This window comes from Mytilus galloprovincialis, chromosome 8 (genome assembly GCF_965363235.1).
Source record: "Mytilus galloprovincialis chromosome 8, xbMytGall1.hap1.1, whole genome shotgun sequence".
NCBI lineage: Eukaryota > Metazoa > Mollusca > Bivalvia > Mytilida > Mytilidae > Mytilus > Mytilus galloprovincialis.
In genome coordinates this window covers 30,275,440-30,296,087 of record NC_134845.1, presented here as the reverse complement: position 1 = coordinate 30,296,087, position 20,648 = coordinate 30,275,440, and the positions used below count along the sequence as shown (strand labels likewise).

Genomic DNA, 20,648 nt, shown 5'->3' with positions numbered 1-20,648 from the left:
AGATTCGGACTTCTCTTGAACTGAATTTTAATGTGCGTATTGTTATGCGTTTACTTTTCTGCATTGGCTAGAGGTATAGGGTGAGGGTTGAGATCTCACAAACATGTTTAACCTCAACCCATTTTTGCGCCTGTCCCAAGTCAGGAGCCTCTGGCCTTTGTTAGTCTTGTATTAATTTAACTTTTAGTTTCTTGTTTACAATTTGGAGTTTAGTATGGTGTTCATTATCACTGAACCAGTATATATTTGTTTAGGGGCCAGCTGAAAGACGCCTCTGGGTGCGAGAATTTCTCGTTGCATTGAAGACCTGTTGGCGACCTTCTGCTGTTGTCTGCTCTATGGTCGGGTTGTTGTCTCTTTGGCACATTCCCCATTTCCATTCTCAATTTTATTAAGGTCTTCCCTGTCAGGTCTGCCTCATAAAAATTAAGGAACAAATCAACAAAGAAAGCACAGTTGTTTCCCCATAGAAACTACTGGGGTCACTACTGTTTTGAATTGTCTGTTGGAAAACCCATCAACCAACCAAAAGTTACAAATACGTGTATTTAGCTTCAAAATGCTCAAAGTCAGTTCAGAGGACTGCTTCATAGAATCTGATTATTACAGAAAATGATTTGTCCCTGGAAAAATCAAGATATTTTTTCTAAATTGTCCTCCCAGTTATTTAGAGGAAAAACAGAGGGTTATTTCTTTCAGACAATTTATAATTGGTTGAGAGATTCATACTTATATGACATAAAGGGAGTGACTGGTTGTATTTACCAGGAGATGTTTGGTAGATTATGCACATCTGATTCACACTCCCTCTTGGCTTAAGTTTCCAGTAACTCTGAGGCCCCTTTTTGAGTTTTTTTTTTTGAAGACCCTGAATATTTTGTTTGTATTGACATAGAGGTTATTTGTGTACTCAGCAGAGTGATGAAGATCTATTTTTTGTCATTGATTGAAATCTTATATAAGAGAATCCTTTCTCATGCGTCAGTGGTATTTTGTATGATGTTTTTAAATAGATATAAGAAGATGTGGTATGAGTGCCAATGAGACATCTCTCCATCCAATTCACAATTAGTAAAAGTAAACAATTGTAACCATTGACATTTCTCATTCAATTTGGTTATTTTGGTCCTGCACCATAAGTCATGATTCATTAAAGGTTTGAAGGTTTTGCATTGTTTACATGTTTAAATATTGCCATATGGATTCATACTATCAAATCACAAAAGGCAAGACATATATCTCTGTGTTTATTTTTAGCTCACCTGGCCTAAAAGGCCATGTGAGCTTTTCTCATCACTTGGCGTCCGTCGTCGTCGTCGTCTGTCGTCGTTAACAATTTTTCAAACATCTTCTCCTCTGAAACTACTGAATGGATTTGAATGAAACTTAAAATGATTGTTCCTTAGATTATCCTGCACAAAGTGTGTGCTTCGATTTTTGATCCGTCAAAAAACATGGCCGCCGTTACTTAAAATAGAACATAGGGGTCAAATGCAGTTTTTGGCTTATATCTCAAAAACGGAAGCATTTAGAGCAAATCTGACATGGGGTAAAAATGTTCATTAGGTCAAGATCTATCAGCCCAGAAATTTTCAGATGAATCAAACAAACCATTGTTGGGTTGCTGCCACTTAATTGGTAATTTTAAGGAAATTTTGCAGTTTTTGGTCATTATCTTGAATATTATTATAGATGAAGATAAACTGTAAACAGCAAAAATGATCAGCAAAGTAAGATCTACAAATAGGTTAATATGACCAAAATTGTCAATTGACCCCTTAAGGGGTAAATGTCCTTTAATGACAATTTTTCACAATTTGTTCATCATATTTGCTAACTTTAAAAAATCTTCTCCTCTGAAACTACTGAATGGATTTGTATGAAACTTAGCATGATAGTTCCTTAGATTATCCTGCACAAAGTGTGTGCTTCGATTTTTGATCCGTCAAAAAACATGGCCGCCCTTACTTTAAATAGAACATAGGGGTCAAATGCAGTTTTTGGCTTATATCTCAAAAACGAAAGCATTTAGAGCAAATCTGACATGGGGTAAAAATGTTCATTAGGTCAAGATCTATCAGCCCTGAAATTTTCAGACGAATCAAACAAACCATTGTTGGGTTGCTGCCACTTAATTGGTAATTTTAAGGAAATTTTGCAGTTTTTGGTCATTATCTTGAATATCATTATAGATAAAGATAAACTGTAAACAGCAAAAATGATCAGCAAAGTAAGATCTACAAATAAGTTAAATATGACCAAAATTGTCAATTGACCCCTTAAGGGGTTATTGTCCTTTAATGACAATTTTTTCACAATTTGTTCATCATATTTGCTAACTTTAAAAAATCTTCTCCTCTAAAACTACTCAACCAAATTCAACCAAACTTCAACTGAATGATCAGTAGGGTGTATAAAATAAAGTTTGTGTTTTATTTTGTTTTGGTCTCATTTTCTTTATTTATAAACAGTAAGTCATATATATTTGTAATATTGAAGAATTGTTAGCTGTACATGTTTGCCTGGCATGGTTCAATATGTTCAATAAGGCATTGTTTACCAGGTGAGCGATTCAGGCTCTTGAGAGCCTCTTGTTTATTACATTCCTGATCAAAGTTCTCATTTATGTGGTATCAATTTCTGTATTAAAAAAAATGCCTAAATATATAAATTTCAGAAATATCAGAAAACATTAAATTTTAATATTTAAAAATCAGAAAACATAAAAACAAGAGAGTGCTTTTACCTATAGGGGGAGGGTTAAGGCCAGTTCAAATCAATGTTGATATTAACTTTTGATATAAATTTTATAAGTACCTTAAAAGAAAATGAAGGCCTGAGAATGCTTAAAATACAATTTTCTATTGAATTTACATTTACCAAAATAAGCATAACTGCTCTTTTTAAAAGGAAGAGCTAGGTGATAAACACTGATTTTGGAAAATGACAGAGACATTGATAATATAAATCTCCCATCTGACAGTTCAATTGAGGTCTGAATCTGGCATGTACGTAACTGCTAGTAGTCCTTTGATAATCCAAGTTGATCGTTGTCATTTTGCTTAGTTTCTTTAAATTTTCCTTTCTAACATTGGACCTGTGACTCCTTTAAAACTGAGATTTACTGTGTGTTTCCTGCAAAGAGAAAAGGGCCAATTTGTCCGGATTTTTTTTTCACAGAAGGGCCAATTTCAAAAAGTGCCAACAGAATAAAATTAACTATAAAAACAAAAAATAAAAATGCTTTTTGATCAATATCTCGATTTACATATATTATAATATGTGTGATAAATATTTAATTTAACCCTCAAAAAGGATGAAAGTCCAATATGCGGAATTTAGGGTGTTTTTATAGGTGGGAAAAACAGGGAAACCCCCAAGAAGGACATTTCAAACCAAAAAAAAGTTATATGTTTTTCAGGACTGTGGCAATTAATACTACATTTTCTGTCAAAAATGAAATTGGTTTAGTGTGTCCTCATTATATAAAAAAAACTTTTTAAAGAAAAAATTGTAACATCTCTAAAGGGTCTCTAAATTGTACCGATATAGCTCCTTATTAAGATTATTGTAGTCAAGTATCGCGGTGGCTCAATCCGTACAACATAGAACTACATATGAAATATTGTTTTCAAGCTAGGGTTCGAATCTCGCTCAGACTTTTTGCATTTTTTGTGTTATATTAAATTTTAATGTTTCTATCATATTTTTTCGGATGTTTGCTTTGCCGCGATATAGCCTTTTTGTGCTAATGCGGCGTAAAGCAACCAACAATCAATCAATCGGATGTTTGCTTAATTCATAGAGTCATTCTGGTTCAATTTTACTATCTGAGACTACTATAACACATAGTGTTATAGTAGTCTCAGTTACTTTATAGTATAAATTATTCTATTAAAAAAAAATTCTGTATCGCTTATTGTGTGCATTCCTATGACTGTCCATACTCTTGATTTACTTTCTATTCATGTGTTTACATTGGTAACATATATGCAAGGAACAACTGCCATCCAACTGTAGTAGGTGCCAGTACATAACCAATAACACGAGAATTGATTCTAAAGCAATGAATCCCAAATGTTGCATGTGTAATATACACATAACATAAAATAAGGCCATTGTAACAACACAAACAATTTTTGAATAATTTTTTGAACATGGTATAATATGTAACAAATGCAGTCAACATCAATCAGTTTTGTCGCCAATTCACTAACTGTGTAGATACTAGTGCTGAAATTCTTACCACAGTCCCTACACCGGTACCTAAGTCATCAGAAAATAAGACAACACCACAGAACAAATCAATTACACTACAAATCGTGATTGTATAGGTAAAACATCAAGAAGCTGTTGCATCTGTATCACAAAGAAGGGCTGATTTGTTAAAATGTCAGAAAAGGCCATATAACATGAGTTAGTAACACAAGGTGTTCTATGGCCAGCTGATGTAAGATGTTCTCCGGTTAATATATATATTATCTTATCTTATAGCGATAAAACATTAAAAGACCAGGACAAATACAGATATACATATATTCAGAATGAGAAAAACAGCATCCCATTTGAATTTGTTCAATATTATTTGGCTTCTTGACAAGTTACGTGGTATGGTACCTTATGCACATAAAGGGTGTTAACAATTAGTAAAATCAATATAAAAAATCAATAGTCTTGGCCTTGTTTTTCGTAGGAATACCTATTCAAGGTATGAAAATAGATGATGTGACGTATTTGAATGTACTATAATTAGCATCTTTCAGGCTATTTAAACATGATTTACCTATCTTATTGAATGAAAAGAACTGAGGGGAAATTGGCCATGCTTCTTTGTTTAATCCACATTGGCTATAGGTATAGGGGAGGGTTGAGATCTAAAACAAGTTTACACCTCCCACCTGTAGCCTTTGTTAGTCCTTTGTGTTTTATTAACTTGGTTCATTTTGTATTGTTTAGGAGTTTAGTAGCCATAATGCTAAACTATAACAATAAGAAAATATGGTATGATTGCCAATTAGACAACTCACTACCAGAGACCAAATCACATAGAGGTAAACATATTATTATAAGGAACCAGCTAAAGCCCGCTTAAGAGTTAAGATTTTCTCATTGCACTGAAGACCTAAAGCCGGCCTTGGACCGTTTATGTCAAGCCTTCTACTTTAGTCAAAAAAGCAAGACATAGTGATCCTGCAGTGCGTCCTCGTCATTGACGTTGGCGGCATCCACAAATATTCACTCTGTGGTTAAAAGTTTTTGAAATTTTAATAACTTTCTTAAACTATCCTGGATTTGTACAAAACTTGGATAGAAACATGTTTTTGGTCATAAGAAAGTGTCAAGAAGTAAATTTTGTAAAAACAAAATTCCATTTTTCTGTATTTTACTTATAACTGGGCTCAGTTTTTCTGCCAAGAACAACACATTTCCTCTGAGGTTAAAGTTTTTATAATTTTAATAACTTATAATATCCTGGATTTGTACCAAACTTGAACAGAAGTTTTTTTATGATCAAAAGCTAGTATCTAAAAGGAAATTTTGTTAAAATTTTATACCTGTTTATCTGTATTTTACTTATATATAAACTTAGTTTTTCTTCAAGTTTATATTACATACAGTCTGCTGTTAAAGTTTTATTAGATTCATAAACTATCCTGGTTTTAACAAATTGGGACAGAAGCTTCTTTCAATCAAAAGATAGTATCAAGAGGAATATTTTTAATGATTTTTTTCCTCATTTTTGTTGAGTCTGCAATTAATAGCAAAAGTAGGCTTGACACTGGGTTCCGGGGAACCCTTACAAATTTTCTGCTCTATTGTATGGTTGTTGTCTCTTTGATACATTCCCTGTCTCTATTGTCTTTGAAATAATTTTAATATGGAACAGTTTAAATCAATCAAGTGTTATGTTTGCTTATTCTTTTTGTGTGAAAAATGTATATTATGAAATGATGATTGAAAACTACAATTCAGAGAAACATGAAATACAGGTCTGTGTAATAATATTTATTTCAAAGCCAAAATATTCTTCAAGGCACACCAGTAATTTCATTTTCATACTGACACTATATATGTCATCACCAGGAATAGACCAGATCAAGTTCTAACATCACTTTAATTGATTCAATAAAAAAGAAAATCCTGAGTTGCATTCTAGTAATCTAGTAAATTTATTCTTTTTTGTCCCCATCATGTTCTGAAGTTCCATCAGCTGTTTTCACTTTATTTTCTCGAGGTACATATACTGAGTTTATGTAGCCTTTATCAATATTGAATTTGGAATCCTTAATGTAACCTACTGAGTCAAGTCCTTCTGTTATCTCTTTGTGAACTGATCCAAGTAGTCCCTTGTTTTGCTGCAAGAAGAAATAAAACTTGTGAAAATAGCTCAACATGACTTTAGTTCTAATTATCAATTCTCAAGAAATAACACTTTTGTCAAAATTGTAAAAAAGCAACATGTACCAGTAAAATAGTTTCAATTATAATCAGCTGATAATCAGTTTCATTAGAACTGATCACAAAACACAGTAACATTTAATCAAAGAGCTGAAAGCTCTGAAGAAAAATGACGCCACTGTCTCTAATATTGGGATAGTTTTTATGCAAGTCTTGATTTTCACATACCGTAATTAGTTTAACAATGCAACATGTCTCGTAAGCATATAATTGATATTCGTATATGTGTGTGTGTGAAGTGAAGGTGCCAACTGGCTGTTTTTTTTTTTAAAGACAAATGAATAGGTCAAGACTACCTGAATTGTACAAATAAATACCGTAGAAAGGCTTCTACATTTCTCACTGGTACATAGGCTGAATCCGGGTCCGTTCGCGCCCATTCACGTCTGCGCAAACTCATGTTCGCCCCCTTTCACTTTCACACCCTACATGTTCGCAACTAATCTTAATTGGTTTTGTGTTTAATAACTCTGTAAGCAAGTGTTTTCTTATAAGTATAATTGTTGTCATTGTCTAAAAATAAAGTGAGACAGCATTTTTTTTTGGTGTTGAATAAATCTTAATCATGTTTTGGATAGCGTATTGTTAAAGATAATAATAATCCTTTCTAAATAAAGTGGTATTTTGTCAACGTTTTATTTAGTGTTGAATAACTCTTAATCATGTTTTTGGTTAGTGTATTGCTATACTTTGTTTCATTGACCTCTTTCATAATGAAGTGAGATTCTGACTATTTTTTTTTCTGTGTGTTGAATAAATTTTATCATGTTTTGGTTATAATAGTGGATTGCTATATTTTGGTTCCTATATTTTATTGTTTCGTTGTTTCAGATCAAAGGGCTTAAAAACAATTATCTTTTGTGTTTTTCCTTTAAAATCTTCAATGTTTTAATTTACTCATACCAAGCTATAAATACATTCAGTATTTACACCAAAGCAATTTAAAACAACAGTCATGATTTTCCAATTTAATTCAACTTGAATTTGAATTAAAATTGGGCGTGAATGAGTAGAGTGCGAACGGACCTTGGGTGTGAACGTGCGAGGTGCGAAAGTGTATTGGGCGCAAACAGACCTGATACCACATAGTCTGAACCCCCTTCTCCCACAAAATATGAAGTAAATTAAAAACAAATTGTTCAGAGAACAATTGAAGTCTTTCCACTAGAAAAGATCTATTTTTATATTGAAATATAAAAAATCAGTTTAAAATGTTAGTTCCTATGGCTTTATGACGTCCTATTAACCTATGACCTTGACCTCAATTTCAAGGTCACAAACCATGGACCTTGAATCAAAATATCCTAGGTCTTTTATATGTTTGGTTAATGAGTACTACCACTTGACGCGTAATTTTAAATGTAAGATGGACAAATTCCCTTTTATTGTATGCGCAGCCTTTCAACCAAAATATACAAGTAAGGACATGTCGCAACTAATAATTTATGAAAAATTATTTGTCAAAATGTCATACAGTATTTGAAAAGAAGTGAAAATAAGCCAAAATCTAAATTTATAATATGACCTTGACCTTTGACATTGACCTCAATTTCATTTTTAGTACCAATGACCTCATGAAGACCCTATGTCTCTATCAGTTATGGTTTACCAGTTGAAAATGCATATCGCTTGAATCAAATGAAAAAGGGGGAATAACTCTCATATGGAGTCCCCATAGAGCTATGGTTCAAACGAATATTCTTATCCTAAATATGTAACGAGCAATTTGGTAAAATAAAATCTTTTACGGTTACGAAGGAGAGGTGGCCACAAGAAAAACAGTGTTTGGGGAGATAACTCTTACAACGTAATGTATTTTGTTATAATTACATTTGATATATGTTTCATTATAATACTTTATTCTGATTGGCTAACTGCACATCACATGTTATTCCTCAAGCAATTGCATCACTCAATAAAACTTTTCATTCATGATAACACGTGGTCCCACAATAAAGTGCACAGATGAATTGAATAAAAAAGTTATAAAATTCGTGTTTTCATGATCCTAGCTAAAAAAAAGTAATTATAAGTATTGAATGTTTCTTTTTGTAACCTCATAGGGTTGCAAAAGCGTTGACCGTGTGCACATTTTTAGAATGAAGCCCTTACGCTAACGCGCTTCATACAAAAAGTACTTCGGTCAACGCTTTTACACCTCAATGAATTTACAAAAAAAAAGCATTCAATACTTAAATGCAGTTGTAAATTTTTAAAGCAAAAAGAGTTAATACTAACTTTCACTTTTTTTGGATGTTCATGTACATTTTGTATGTATTTATTTTTCTCAACTACATGAATTTTTTGGTGTATTTTTAATGATATATATGAGTAGTCCAAATAATTATTACGTCTGGCAAGGCTTTTTAAATTTTATTCTGGGATACCTTCATATGACCACAACATGCACAAGGCTATGTTAATTTTTTTCTGGGACGCCTTCTTAGGAAGCCTTCCTTACGAACGTCTTAGGAAGGCGTCCCAGAAAAAAATAAAATAGCCTTGTCAGACGTCATTATTATTTGGACTAATACATGAGATATTGGATATTTTTATGCATTATTTAACCAGTTGAGTCTTTTACAGGATTGTTTGTTTAATGCTGTTTAAACATTACTGAAAAAAAAAACCACCTTAAATTTGCTAATTATTTGGCATGAAAGTTTGATTTATTGAAAGGGACTCATAGTTTTCCATTTAATTTTAATCTTGGTTAAAACAATAGCTTCGTTGTTTACTTTTATACACAACAACATATTCACTTTGGTTTCGTTGTTTACCTAATATTCACTATGTACTTGGTAACAGTTATTAATTAATTGAATAGAAAATATTATAATAAATATTATTGGAAGCCGAATTGACGTCAAATAGGTGCCGATTTGACTAGATGCCAATTTAACCAGGTGCCGACTTGACTTGTACGTTTCAATTCCTCTGCGATCGTTTGCGGTATTTTCTTGAGAAAACCTATTTTCCATCATCAAAGAGAAGAAGAAACTGCTTGAAATGATTCCCGAACGCTTCGTGATTGTTAAAATAAGTTTAATTCACTCAAAAAACAATTTTAAAACTTGCGATGTTTAAACAGGAAGTTTCAAAAGCACGTGTAAAAGAAGAAATTAACCGGTGAAAGTGGAAATCCGTACATAACATATATCACTAAAGTACGACTTTTAAAGCAAAACAGTTTCATCCTTTTGTAAAACAGTCTTTAATATACCTATCACATTAATGTTTGAAGGGTCTTAACCTTATTCAAACCATATAAGTCGGTATGAAACACCAAAACGGAATGATAATAACCGATTACGTTTTGTAGTTTACAAAATTCTGGACTGGTTCCTGTCAAACTACAACACTTTGTTCGACTGTAGTGGAATACAAACAGAAACCAGTTAGTTTGTAAACTGGTTCCTGGCTGATTACTACACAATGCTCATGCATAATGATAACACAAGCACATTCCAGTTTGTATTGAAATTAGTAAATACGAAACCAAGCGCGGTAGGCAGAGAAATCAGGTCGGCAGTTATGGAACAATGACTGCGTCATTTTCCAAAAAAACTACAAACCAAATCTAAATTCAAACCAATGTCTGCAGGCACTATTAAAAAAGTTCAGGGATGTCGAATCTTAATTGCATGTATTTACAAACATTGGACCATGGGTCATAATTTTATCAAAAAAGAAGCAACCAAAACAGAAAGCAAATTTATTCTTAACCTTACTAGGATGTGGTTAAAAAATCAAAATAAGACAGTAAAGACAACAGTCATGACAGTTATTTTTTGAAAGAACAACTTAATGAACTAGGGGAGCATAAAGTGCCCAAAGTGTTTGTTTGTTTAAAGGGCAAGATGGACAGAAAATTAATTCCTTACATTCATGACATTAGACAATATTAAATTTAAGTCAGTTTGTGTAAATAACATGAATAATTATTTTAATACTTCAATGTTTAGTCATTTATTCAGTCATATTTCCAGCCATTACAGCATTAGGAAAACTCTTTGGCAGAAGGAGATTTCATTTAGAGCAGGTACTTAATGAATTTTCACTGCTTCATTTTTGGTACATGTCTATAACCTTTTCAAATTAGTATCACATAACCTGCAGTTCATAATTAGACAAATGCCTGTTCAATCTAAATTTATCCTGTTGAACCAAAATTTACTAAAATACATGAGGTGGAAATCAATCAACACTTGTTTGCAATGTATAGAAAAGACTCATAGTGTCAAATACATGATATACAACAAACAAATTAAGATAAGTATTTTTTTTTTTTAAAGGGGATGTACATTAACATGCTTAATTAAGGGGGCTCGCGGGTCTAAATCAATTTTTTTTATTTAATATAGGATTTCTCAATATTTTTCTATAAATGAACTTTATCTTATACCTAATAGAAAAATAAAATAAAATAATGGGGTCACCGTTCATTTACGCTCACAATCTGCCTTCGAAAGAAGCATACATTTTTGTTAATGTCCCTTTTTTCTGTTGAACTAATAGCAGAAATAGAGGTAATATCGAAATAAAAAAATAACTAAATTACAGAAATCGCTTTTTACAATTATTTAGTTTATGTACAGCTTCTTTGAAAACAACAATATAAAATATAGGTCACCGATGAGTTAAAAAAGATTTTTCAATTTTAATGCCAAAAAATGGCATTTTTGCACCAAAGGGAGATAATTTGGAGCATTTTTTAATGATATCTACATTTTAAAAGTCACCTGGGGCCAACACGAATTGATTTTTTGGAATGATTTTTGTACCATATGATAAAGTCACAACTACTACAGGTAATAAATAAAATTTGTAATGAAAAATAAATGTTTAATTTTTTTCTGAAAATCTTATACCCGCGAGCCTCCTTAAGGCAATTTAACATTAGTCCTTTCTATTGTTGAAGACTGTAAGCAGATGGCTACACAGCTACTTTTGCATAGGTACTATTTCTGTATTTAAAATCTGTAGTACTGGAAATTTACTTTTAATATTTAGTACTAATTCTTTACTTTAGAGTTATTGTAATATTTAGGTACTTGTATTTTCTAGTACTTGGTTTGTACTTAAGGCGAAGTGTACGTAATTGCACGCCTCTAGCGGAATACGGGATTAAAAACGTTCGTCGTTAGTTACGCAAGTTATCTCCCTTACTCCACGAAAGGACACACGAAAGAGAAACTACTTTCTGCGGTCTATAATGAATCCAACAAGCACTCCTATGCTGTCTTAAACCTCATAGAAATTATCTAAATACTGAACTCCAATTAGAAATCACAGCATTCTGTACGTTGTTCTGTGTGCAGCCTGGCTTAAAAACACTTGTTTGTTTTTTGTTTTAGACGCGTAGGAGAAGGCATTTCGTGTTTATGATATCAAGAGAAAGAAAAAACGCCTCACAACAAAATTATAAACAAATAAACAAATAAACATGTAACAATTTTTCTTCTATTGATATCAAATTAATTAAAATGAAACCTGAATTGACCCAACAATATCGTTTTAAAAAGCCGTAGTCTTGAACGAAAAACACAGTACTCAACGTAAAGTTTTATAATAGGTAACAAATAATTAATGAAAGACGTGTGAATTTAATTGTCTAATTAAAAATACGTTGAAATATTCGTATTTTGTGCAATTGAAAATTTAAGGACATGATTTATATTCATTCGGAAATCAGACGATACAAGAGAATAATTTGACCACTAGTAGTGCAACACTTACAGGTCGGAAGAACAAAGACGGAAAACATACAAAAAATAAACAAACTAGGCCCCAAAAATTATTCAGTAACTTGAAAGTTGTCTCACTCTAACATTTATCTTAAAATAAGTAAAAAATATGTCATTCAACTCCCAGTTTTCAACTTTTTCTACATGTGCAGAAAATAAACACAGGTGTCTTCTATTCCGTCCGCAATTTATGGGAAAACTAAATCTAAATTTAGAACCATATTGAAATTGAAAGTACACATGTAAGATAAAATATAACATGTCATTTCTTCTTTCACAAATTCCAATTTCGAAGAGATATATAGCGAAATCTGTTTTCTTTTATTGTGCCTGTGTGTATCATTCAAAATTAGAGAATGTAATTTTGAAGTATCAAGTCTCAATTGAAGATTATGAATGAATAGAATATAGAATTACGGGGGGGAGGGGGGTAGGACCTTTATCGGAACTCCGGGATCGGGTGTTTTTAAGCTCGGGATTTCGGGATTGACCCTTTCGGGATCTGGGAATTCTATTTCTGAATTTCGGGTAGTCGGTATTTAATTATTTTTAAATTCAGGACCTCGGGATGTCGTGTTTTTAAGCCCGGGATTTCGGGATCTGGATCCCTCCATCCCTCCTCCCTCTATTATGGTTAAAGAAAAGAGGTCAGGGAAGTTTTGTGATACTTGTAACTGCAATTTAATATTTAGTGGAATGAGAGGTGAAATGTGTTCAGGCTATTACATTTGGATTTTTTAAAAATTTAACCCAAGTTTACTGCAAGGGGTGTTTAACGACCTCGATGATTATCCATGAGGATCTCGCACTCGATCAGCTCTAGGTTTTCACCTAGTTCATGATCATACAAGAATTGAGAAGCCTGTGGTTTACTAGTCTCATAATATGAGACTTTGGAGTTCATATAATTTACATTCAACGGTTTTTTATCGAATATTTCAAGGATTTTGGCTATCAATGTTGACTCCCCCCCAAATTGATTGGATAAAATGAATGGATTACCGCCGCTATTTCAAACTAAAGTCCAATGAACTGACTGGTATTCGAATTTGTTAAAAGAAAAAATTTGTATTTCTATTGATTCAATGCCGTAATGCCGAAAAACAACCATTTGTTTCCGCGAATTCCGAACAGCTAGAAATATATTCCCGAGTTTCAATTTGAGTAACTCGAATAATTCAAGCCCTTTCCATGTCCGATTTTCTCCCACACGAGAAATGTAGCATTCGTACATTAGCTGAATAATACGACTGAATTATTAGGGTTACAATTTGTGTAAATCTCGAATGCACATAAAAGTAAAGGTCCAGCCCGACTTTCGGGAAAGGACTGTTGTAGATTTCAGATTGATTTCTAGAAATAAAAATCATACAAAAATGTTTCACGCAAATATTCGTCTTCAAACGTGTAAAAGTTATACAACGGTTACTAGCCGGTTTGGATTGTGACAAAAAGAAGCGCATGCAATGCATAAAATATATAATGTCGTGGCTCAGGGATGTGTTGAATTATAGAGATGCTTATGCGGCACAAAGATAAGATTAATTTACCCAAATGTACTAAGAATTACCACACAACTTAAATTTACTTAAATATTGATTTGTTATCCTGTGCCAGACAGATGGCTGATATTCTGAGAAGAGACCTTGATGAAATGAAGTTTTATTGGAACAAAGATTTTGAAAACACGCCGCAGTGTTTAGATTTTAACAAAAATAAGGCACCAAGGTCGAAAATAGTTCTAGTTCATAATTAAGAAAATGTCAACCGTTTTCTAGCTTGGCGATCTCCGCACGCACCCGAATATAAAAGACAAATACAATACAATAGTACACAAAACGTAACATAAAGAACTAAAGACCGAGCAACACGAACTCCAACAAAACGGTATATATTTCATACAAGTATAGAACTATATGAAGCGTCGTAACTGTTACGGCGACGTCAATAACGTTGTCGTTGTTTTTTGTTTTTTTACACTCAAGATTCAACTTTAACAGGGTATAGCTTGAAAAGTAGCACGGTTGCTAAGGACTTTCTTTGCACCAATCGATTCCTCAGACATTTTAGAATCGTCTCATAAATTTAAAAAAAAATCGATTGTCTAATATAATAGAAAATCTTGGAAATGTAACAATTCCTGCCGAATTTCACGATTTTCCCTATATATCCTTGGTAATTTTGGTGTATGATGCTGTTAACTTCAACAGCTCGTATCTCAAAAACGAAAACGGTTACCCCCTTTTTTTATTTTATTTTCCGATTTATTTTTACAAGCAGAATCTACATGTAAAATTTTTAAAAAATCCATTGTGTAGTTTAATTACGTACACTTCGCCTTAAAATATTGGTACAAAAATAATACCAACAATGATGACAGTAGGTGTCATACCACCAATTACTCCCTCAAATTTAGAACGTATGTGAAAGTAGGCCTACTCAGACAAAAAATAGTGCATTTGATGTCATTGTTCACCTAAACTAACCAACAAATTTGCAGAAATGAAACTTTTGTTGAAAGAGAAATATATTAAGACCATTTTGAGCCAAATTTCACCTGTCTAGGAGTTTGCATTTAAAATTGAGGATTAATGCGCTCCATGGTATACTAATTTAAGATTTCCAGAAAACCAGGGGTTATTTTTAGTGGTACCTCCTTTCGGGAGCTCTCTTCTTTCTTATGTGATTTTGAATGTATGTTGAAAATTGGCATGCAGAAAGGTGACACCTGTACAATTCAGAATATACCTAGTTTCTATGAAGTTAAACTTAAGGTAAAATATTTAGAAAGCTGTGAAAATTGCAAAATTTGGTTGAACAGATAGGGACTTTTAATTGGTGGTATGACACCAGTATGCCATGTTTGAACATCATAACTTGATGAGATTTGTAAAAGATAAAATTTCAAAATGCTGAAAATGTAACTGTGCAACCAAAAATCTGTAGTACTTTAATTTCATGTACAAATCAAGTACTGTGAAATACAGGTACCTAAATATTACAATAATTTTAAAGTACCAAAATAGTACTGAATATTAAAAGTAGATTTCCAGTACTACAGATTTTTGGTACAGAAATAGTACCTATGCAAAAGTAGCTGTGTAGACATCCTTTGCTTAATTATTTTGGTTGCTGTCTCAATAAATACACTATCATTACAATATACCTTGCATCTCTTTTTATCCACATTTACAGAATGATAAAGACATTGGACTTTTAGTCTAATTTAACATGTTTTATTCACACAAGCATGTTGTTCAGTAATTCAAGTGCTCATGTTAACCACTTCAGTCAATGGTTAAAAAAATGACAAATTTCTTGAAAGGGGAGATAATTTTAAATTTAGACAAAAATTATATATATTTATTAATATCATGATGCAGTATTAAATTTATTTGCATGGAAGTCTTGCATTTATCATACCATAAAATAAGGTCAAATTGCTGAAGGAACCTCTAAATCGTTGAAATCTTATTACTTTACATTAACCCAGGGCTTCCAAAAAATATTTGAGCCAGCCGGACATTTTATATCTGATCCCGATTTTAATCCCTTAAGACTTAGTCACAAAAGGCATTTATGGTAATCAGATGGCCATTCCAATGATTGGCATTAGATTAAAAAAAAACACAATTTTAAACTTTACTTTGATATGAATTTGATGTTCGGATGTAAATTGTTAAATTGGCAGTGCATCATTCATAGTGTGCACATCAGCCTGCTCATATATGTCTTAGACTCTTTATTTGTGCAAAATGACATTGTCAAAAACTTTACTTTCGTTTTTAAAATCTAAACCGGATGTTGACTTGACAATGGTAAAACATGGACCATAAACAGATACGTAAAATCCGTGTACGTTTACAAAGCACGACTGAGTGAAGAAGCTCTTTCCACTTTATTTCTTCAACAAAATACTTGAAATGAACGTTAGATACAGGTATCAATGATAATTATAGTATTTTTTAAGAAATGTACATGTAGGATACATAATTAAATTTCCCACCTGTGCACATACGCACGCGTGTTCTAGTTCATACAACGTAGTTCTGACGAGTTTTCATTTAAAACCTTTTTAATTTTTTTTATCAAATCATGTTGATAAACTAATTTCTTATAATTTTAATCTTTTGGACTAAATCAATTAGATACCGCTGAAATGTAAGAAAAAAATTGTGAAAAGACTGATAATTTTTACAATGTCCGGTACTGAAAGTAGTTTACATGTCACCTGAACAGGTAGATTTCAGCTGTCCAACAACTAATTAGCCTTGTTTAAATTGGAAAGTATTGAAGTAGGGGCTGTTTTGATAGTCATTAAACATCATGTCACTTTTATGACCGGAAATGCGTGGATGTTAAAGGCAAAAGGTTGGGTCAAAAAGATCATGAATTATGTTAAAATGACCGAAAAAGCCTTGAAACTAAAAAGTAGATGACCGTTTCATGCTTTTCCCAGCCGGACTTTGACCGGACTTTATACAAATGACCGGAATATATGACCGTTTTGGAAGCCCTGCATTAACCATAATATCATGGCGTAAATAAGATACACCACATGTACATTGGGCTAACATTCTCAAGGTTGTGTCGAATACATAACCCTATTTGAAATTTTCAATAAGTTTGATATCAAAACGTTAACAATAAAACCAACTCACCTCATTTTTAGCAGCTGATAGAACAGTATTGACTTGTCTTCCTTTTACAAGTATTTTAACCATTTGATTGATTTTAACCTGGAGATCATGGCCGGCAATTTTTGTTTCAATGTCAAAGCGTTTTGGGCTCTTTTCCTTCGGTGTCTTCTTCTGTTCTTCCTTTTGTTCTTCTTTTGTCACAAGTTTATACGATGGGAATCCTTCTGTAAATTTTCCCTCTAATTTAGCTAATTTGAACCCTTTACTGTTGGCATATTCCTTAGCCCCTGCTAATGTTTGCTTTCCAATTAACAGATCTTCATTAGAAAACAACTGAATAGTGTCAATCAATTTCACCAACTTTACACGTTTTACATTATTAGATTCATCAGATGATTGTCCCTTTTTGTTATCATGAATTTTTACCTTTTTATGGAACTTTTTGTTTAGATTTGGACCACATTGATGAAAATATTGTTTATCTTCAATTCTACCACATTTCTTCATATGGCAACTTTCAAAGAGATTGCTACTAAAATTGCCAATTGTAACACATGTGTATGTTCTTGATGTTTGTGTTGAGCAATGAATCTTTGAAAATCTGGCTAAGTTTGTCATATGATTGTAATGGGTTATTGGTGATAATGAAAGAAGTCTGAATCTGCAGAAAGTCATCACACCTATTGGTGATTTAACAAGTTTCATGTTACTGTTTTTCCCTGTCACAGTGTCATCATGGATATGGCATTCAATCCTGTATAAAAGAAGAACAAAGTATTTCAATATTTTGTATATATATACACTGTTTAAAATATGAAAATATGGATTTATATATTACATTTATACAATAAAACATAACGAATAGAAAAACAAGATCAGATGACCCAACCAGAAGGTAGAAAAAGATTAAACTTTGGTCTAAAGTCTATCTTTGCAATATTTTGAAATTTTAATGAAAGAGTTGAATAAAAAAGGCAGATAAAATCATTTTTTAACAAACTATAGAATTTTGTGTAAAACTTCATACAATTTTCATATTTTAAATGTTTATTTTAAAGGAGGAGATTGAAATAGTAGGGTACAATCTATATAGGCAGACTTATCAAGTTGGAAAATTGCAAGCCTTTGATCATTATGATAAAAGTGCAAACCCTGACGATCTCCATTGATGAACATATATATATCAACTCAATAAACTCAGTAAAAATTCTGTTGTCAGGTCATTAAGGATTGCATATTTTGCATGTCACTAACTACTAGTACAAATGTAGTCCTTTGTTAATTTATGTATCATTAATTGTCATTTTGCTTAGTTTCTTTTGTTACCTATTCTGACATTGTACTCCAGAAGTCTTTTAAGCTGAGTTTTACTGTGCGTATTGCTGTGTGTTTCCTTAATATTTTACATTGGCTAGAGGTATACATGGTATAGGGGGAGGGTTGAGAATTGAGATCTCACAAAGCATGTTTAACCCCACCATATTTTTGCACCTGTCCCTAGACAGGAGCCTTTGGCCTTTGTTAGTCTTGTATGTTTTTTAATTTTAGTTCATTTATATGTTTTGGAGTGTAGCATTGATTAGATATAGGAAGATGTGGTGTGAGTGCCAATGAGACAACTCTCCATACAAATAACAATTTAAAAAGTAAACCATTATAGGTTAAAGTACGGCCTTCAACACGGAGCCTTGGCTCACACCCAACAACAAGCCATAAAGGGCCCCAAAATTACTAGTGTAAAACCATTCAAACGGGAAAACCAACAGTCTAATCTATATAAACAAAACGAGAAACGTTGATGTCCATTTTCACTGAACTAGTACACAATTTTATTTAGGGGCCAGCTAAGGCCCATCATCGGGTGTGGTTGAAGACCCATTGGTGGCCCTGAGCTGTTATCTGCTCTTTGGTCGGGATGTTGTCTCATATTTCCCAATCTTAACAATTGAATATGATTGATACAATCATGACCCTTGAAAAAAACTAAAACCAATATTTATTAATTGATCAACTCAATAGTGGTCAACCTTTGAAATAGAGATCAAACAGTTGATTGAATTGATAAACTCTTAAACCATTCTAAAAATTGAATACGATTGAAATAGTGACCCTTAAATATCAATAGGACCATAAACAATACCCCAATACGGAGCGTATATGGCTTCACAGCTTGCTTTTAATAAAAAAATCAGATGAAGGAAATGCATTCATGTACATATTTTCAAACAGTATTTGCAATAATTCAGACTTTAGTCTAAATAATACTGACGCGTCCCAGAATTTTTAAAAAAATAGACGTCATAAATTATTAATTGGACTCGTTTGGCTGAACGGGTCGTTGTCGACCTGGGTACTCCATCAACGTACCCTGGGTACTTTTACTTTCAATGATGGTACCCTGGGTACCGTGTTTTGTCATACACGTACCCTCGTTTGAAATAAAATGCGTCATGGTACCGCGGAGTATTAAACGTACCCTACTCTCGTCTTAAAACCACGTGATTGCTATCGGAACATCTCTGGATGTTGCTGATGTTGTTGATGATGGAAAATGGCGCGGAAAATTAAATAAGAAAATCTTTTGTTTTTTCAATTTTTACATTAGAGTATTTTTTTTATATTTTACCCTATCCTCATCAAATTATTTTTTTTCTTCAATGTCAGGTTAAAAATATTTTAAAAAAACAAGCCTTGGTTGCTTTGAGGCTTGTTTCTTATCTATCCTTGGTCATATCATACCTTCATCACATGTCCCAATTCCACCGCAAACACGTTTGCAAGTTCCTTTACCAGGGCAATAAATGGTCCAATACACAGCAACAGAATCTTTATCCAAACCAGCTTTGATTAACCTTTGTTTTTCTTTCCCTTCTTCAGTTAAAATAAACATGTCGGAATATCTATTCCGTGTTGCAACGATTTCATGGTTGTTTCGATTGATCTTAAATGAAAAACGTTCAACATTGTCATCCTCTTTAGGTGTGATGTACTTCTTCTTTATATCACGTTTGTACCTGACCAATTCAATTTCCTTCAACAACTGATGACTTGTCAAACTGTTTTCTAACTCATTGCCACCAACATCAACATGGAAGGTTCGGAGAAATTGATCATGTTCGTTCTCATCTGATTCTGTTTCTGAATCATTGTAACCCCGAATCAAATCCATCGTCCATTTGTTGTTTACAAGTGTAGAATATAATTAAATATCAACCCACGGGCTAACCACCAACATCCGACTATTCGGAACTCCTAAGAAATCTCGCGATAAATTTCAAGACTCAAATCGGTACGAAGCTGGGTACGATTATCGACGGAAACGTACCCTATTGGTACCATTCATCCAAAACACGGTACCCAGGGTACCATCATTGAAAGTAAAAGTACCCAGGGTACGTTGATGGAGTACCCAGGTCGACAACGACCCGTTCAGCACTAGTTTGGACTCCAAGAGATTTCAATCAATTTTACAGTTTATATAATTTGCCAGGACTTGCTTGAAAGCCACAGGCACTTGTCTCCAAAAAAAATCCTAGAGGTATATAGAAAAACTTCTGAGACAAGTGCCTGTGTTGAAAGCTGATCTTTGTTATCTGATATCTAACATTTTTGCCTTTTTTTATGAAAGAAAAGTTAATTTTGATCATTTTATCTGCAAGCCATCAAAATGTTCATTTTAAACCCACTATCAGGGGATATTCTGAGACAGGGGACATCAAATATTTATCTGAGGGAAATATTCATACCTGTAATTTATGGACCTTTATTTTATTTTCGGTATTCAGATAAATTACATACATCG

General features: G+C 32.8%; 1 protein-coding gene across 1 annotated transcript; it reads right to left on the bottom strand.

Moving 5' to 3' along the window:
- Window positions 1–5,991: 5,991 nt before the first annotated feature.
- Window positions 5,992–18,009, bottom strand: LOC143085524 (uncharacterized). Its single transcript, XM_076261911.1, has 3 exons — window positions 17,998–18,009; window positions 16,868–17,600; window positions 5,992–6,356 (listed from the first exon to the last, which is right to left on the bottom strand). Exons 2-3 carry the CDS (start codon window positions 17,549–17,551, stop codon window positions 6,171–6,173), a joined length of 870 nt encoding a protein of 289 aa, XP_076118026.1. The 5' UTR covers window positions 17,552–17,600; window positions 17,998–18,009; the 3' UTR covers window positions 5,992–6,170.
- Between the last annotated feature and the right edge of the window lie 2,639 nt (window positions 18,010–20,648).

Bases quoted from the DNA above. Each gene is read 5' to 3' on its own strand.
- LOC143085524 (XM_076261911.1), bottom strand. From the start codon at position 17,551: ATGAAACTTGTTAAATCACCAATAGGTGTGATGACTTTCTGCAGATTC. The intron at 6,357-16,867 runs GTGAGTTGGTTT...TTCTTCTTGCAG, and splicing joins TATCAGCTGCTAAAAATGAG to CAAAACAAGGGACTACTTGG.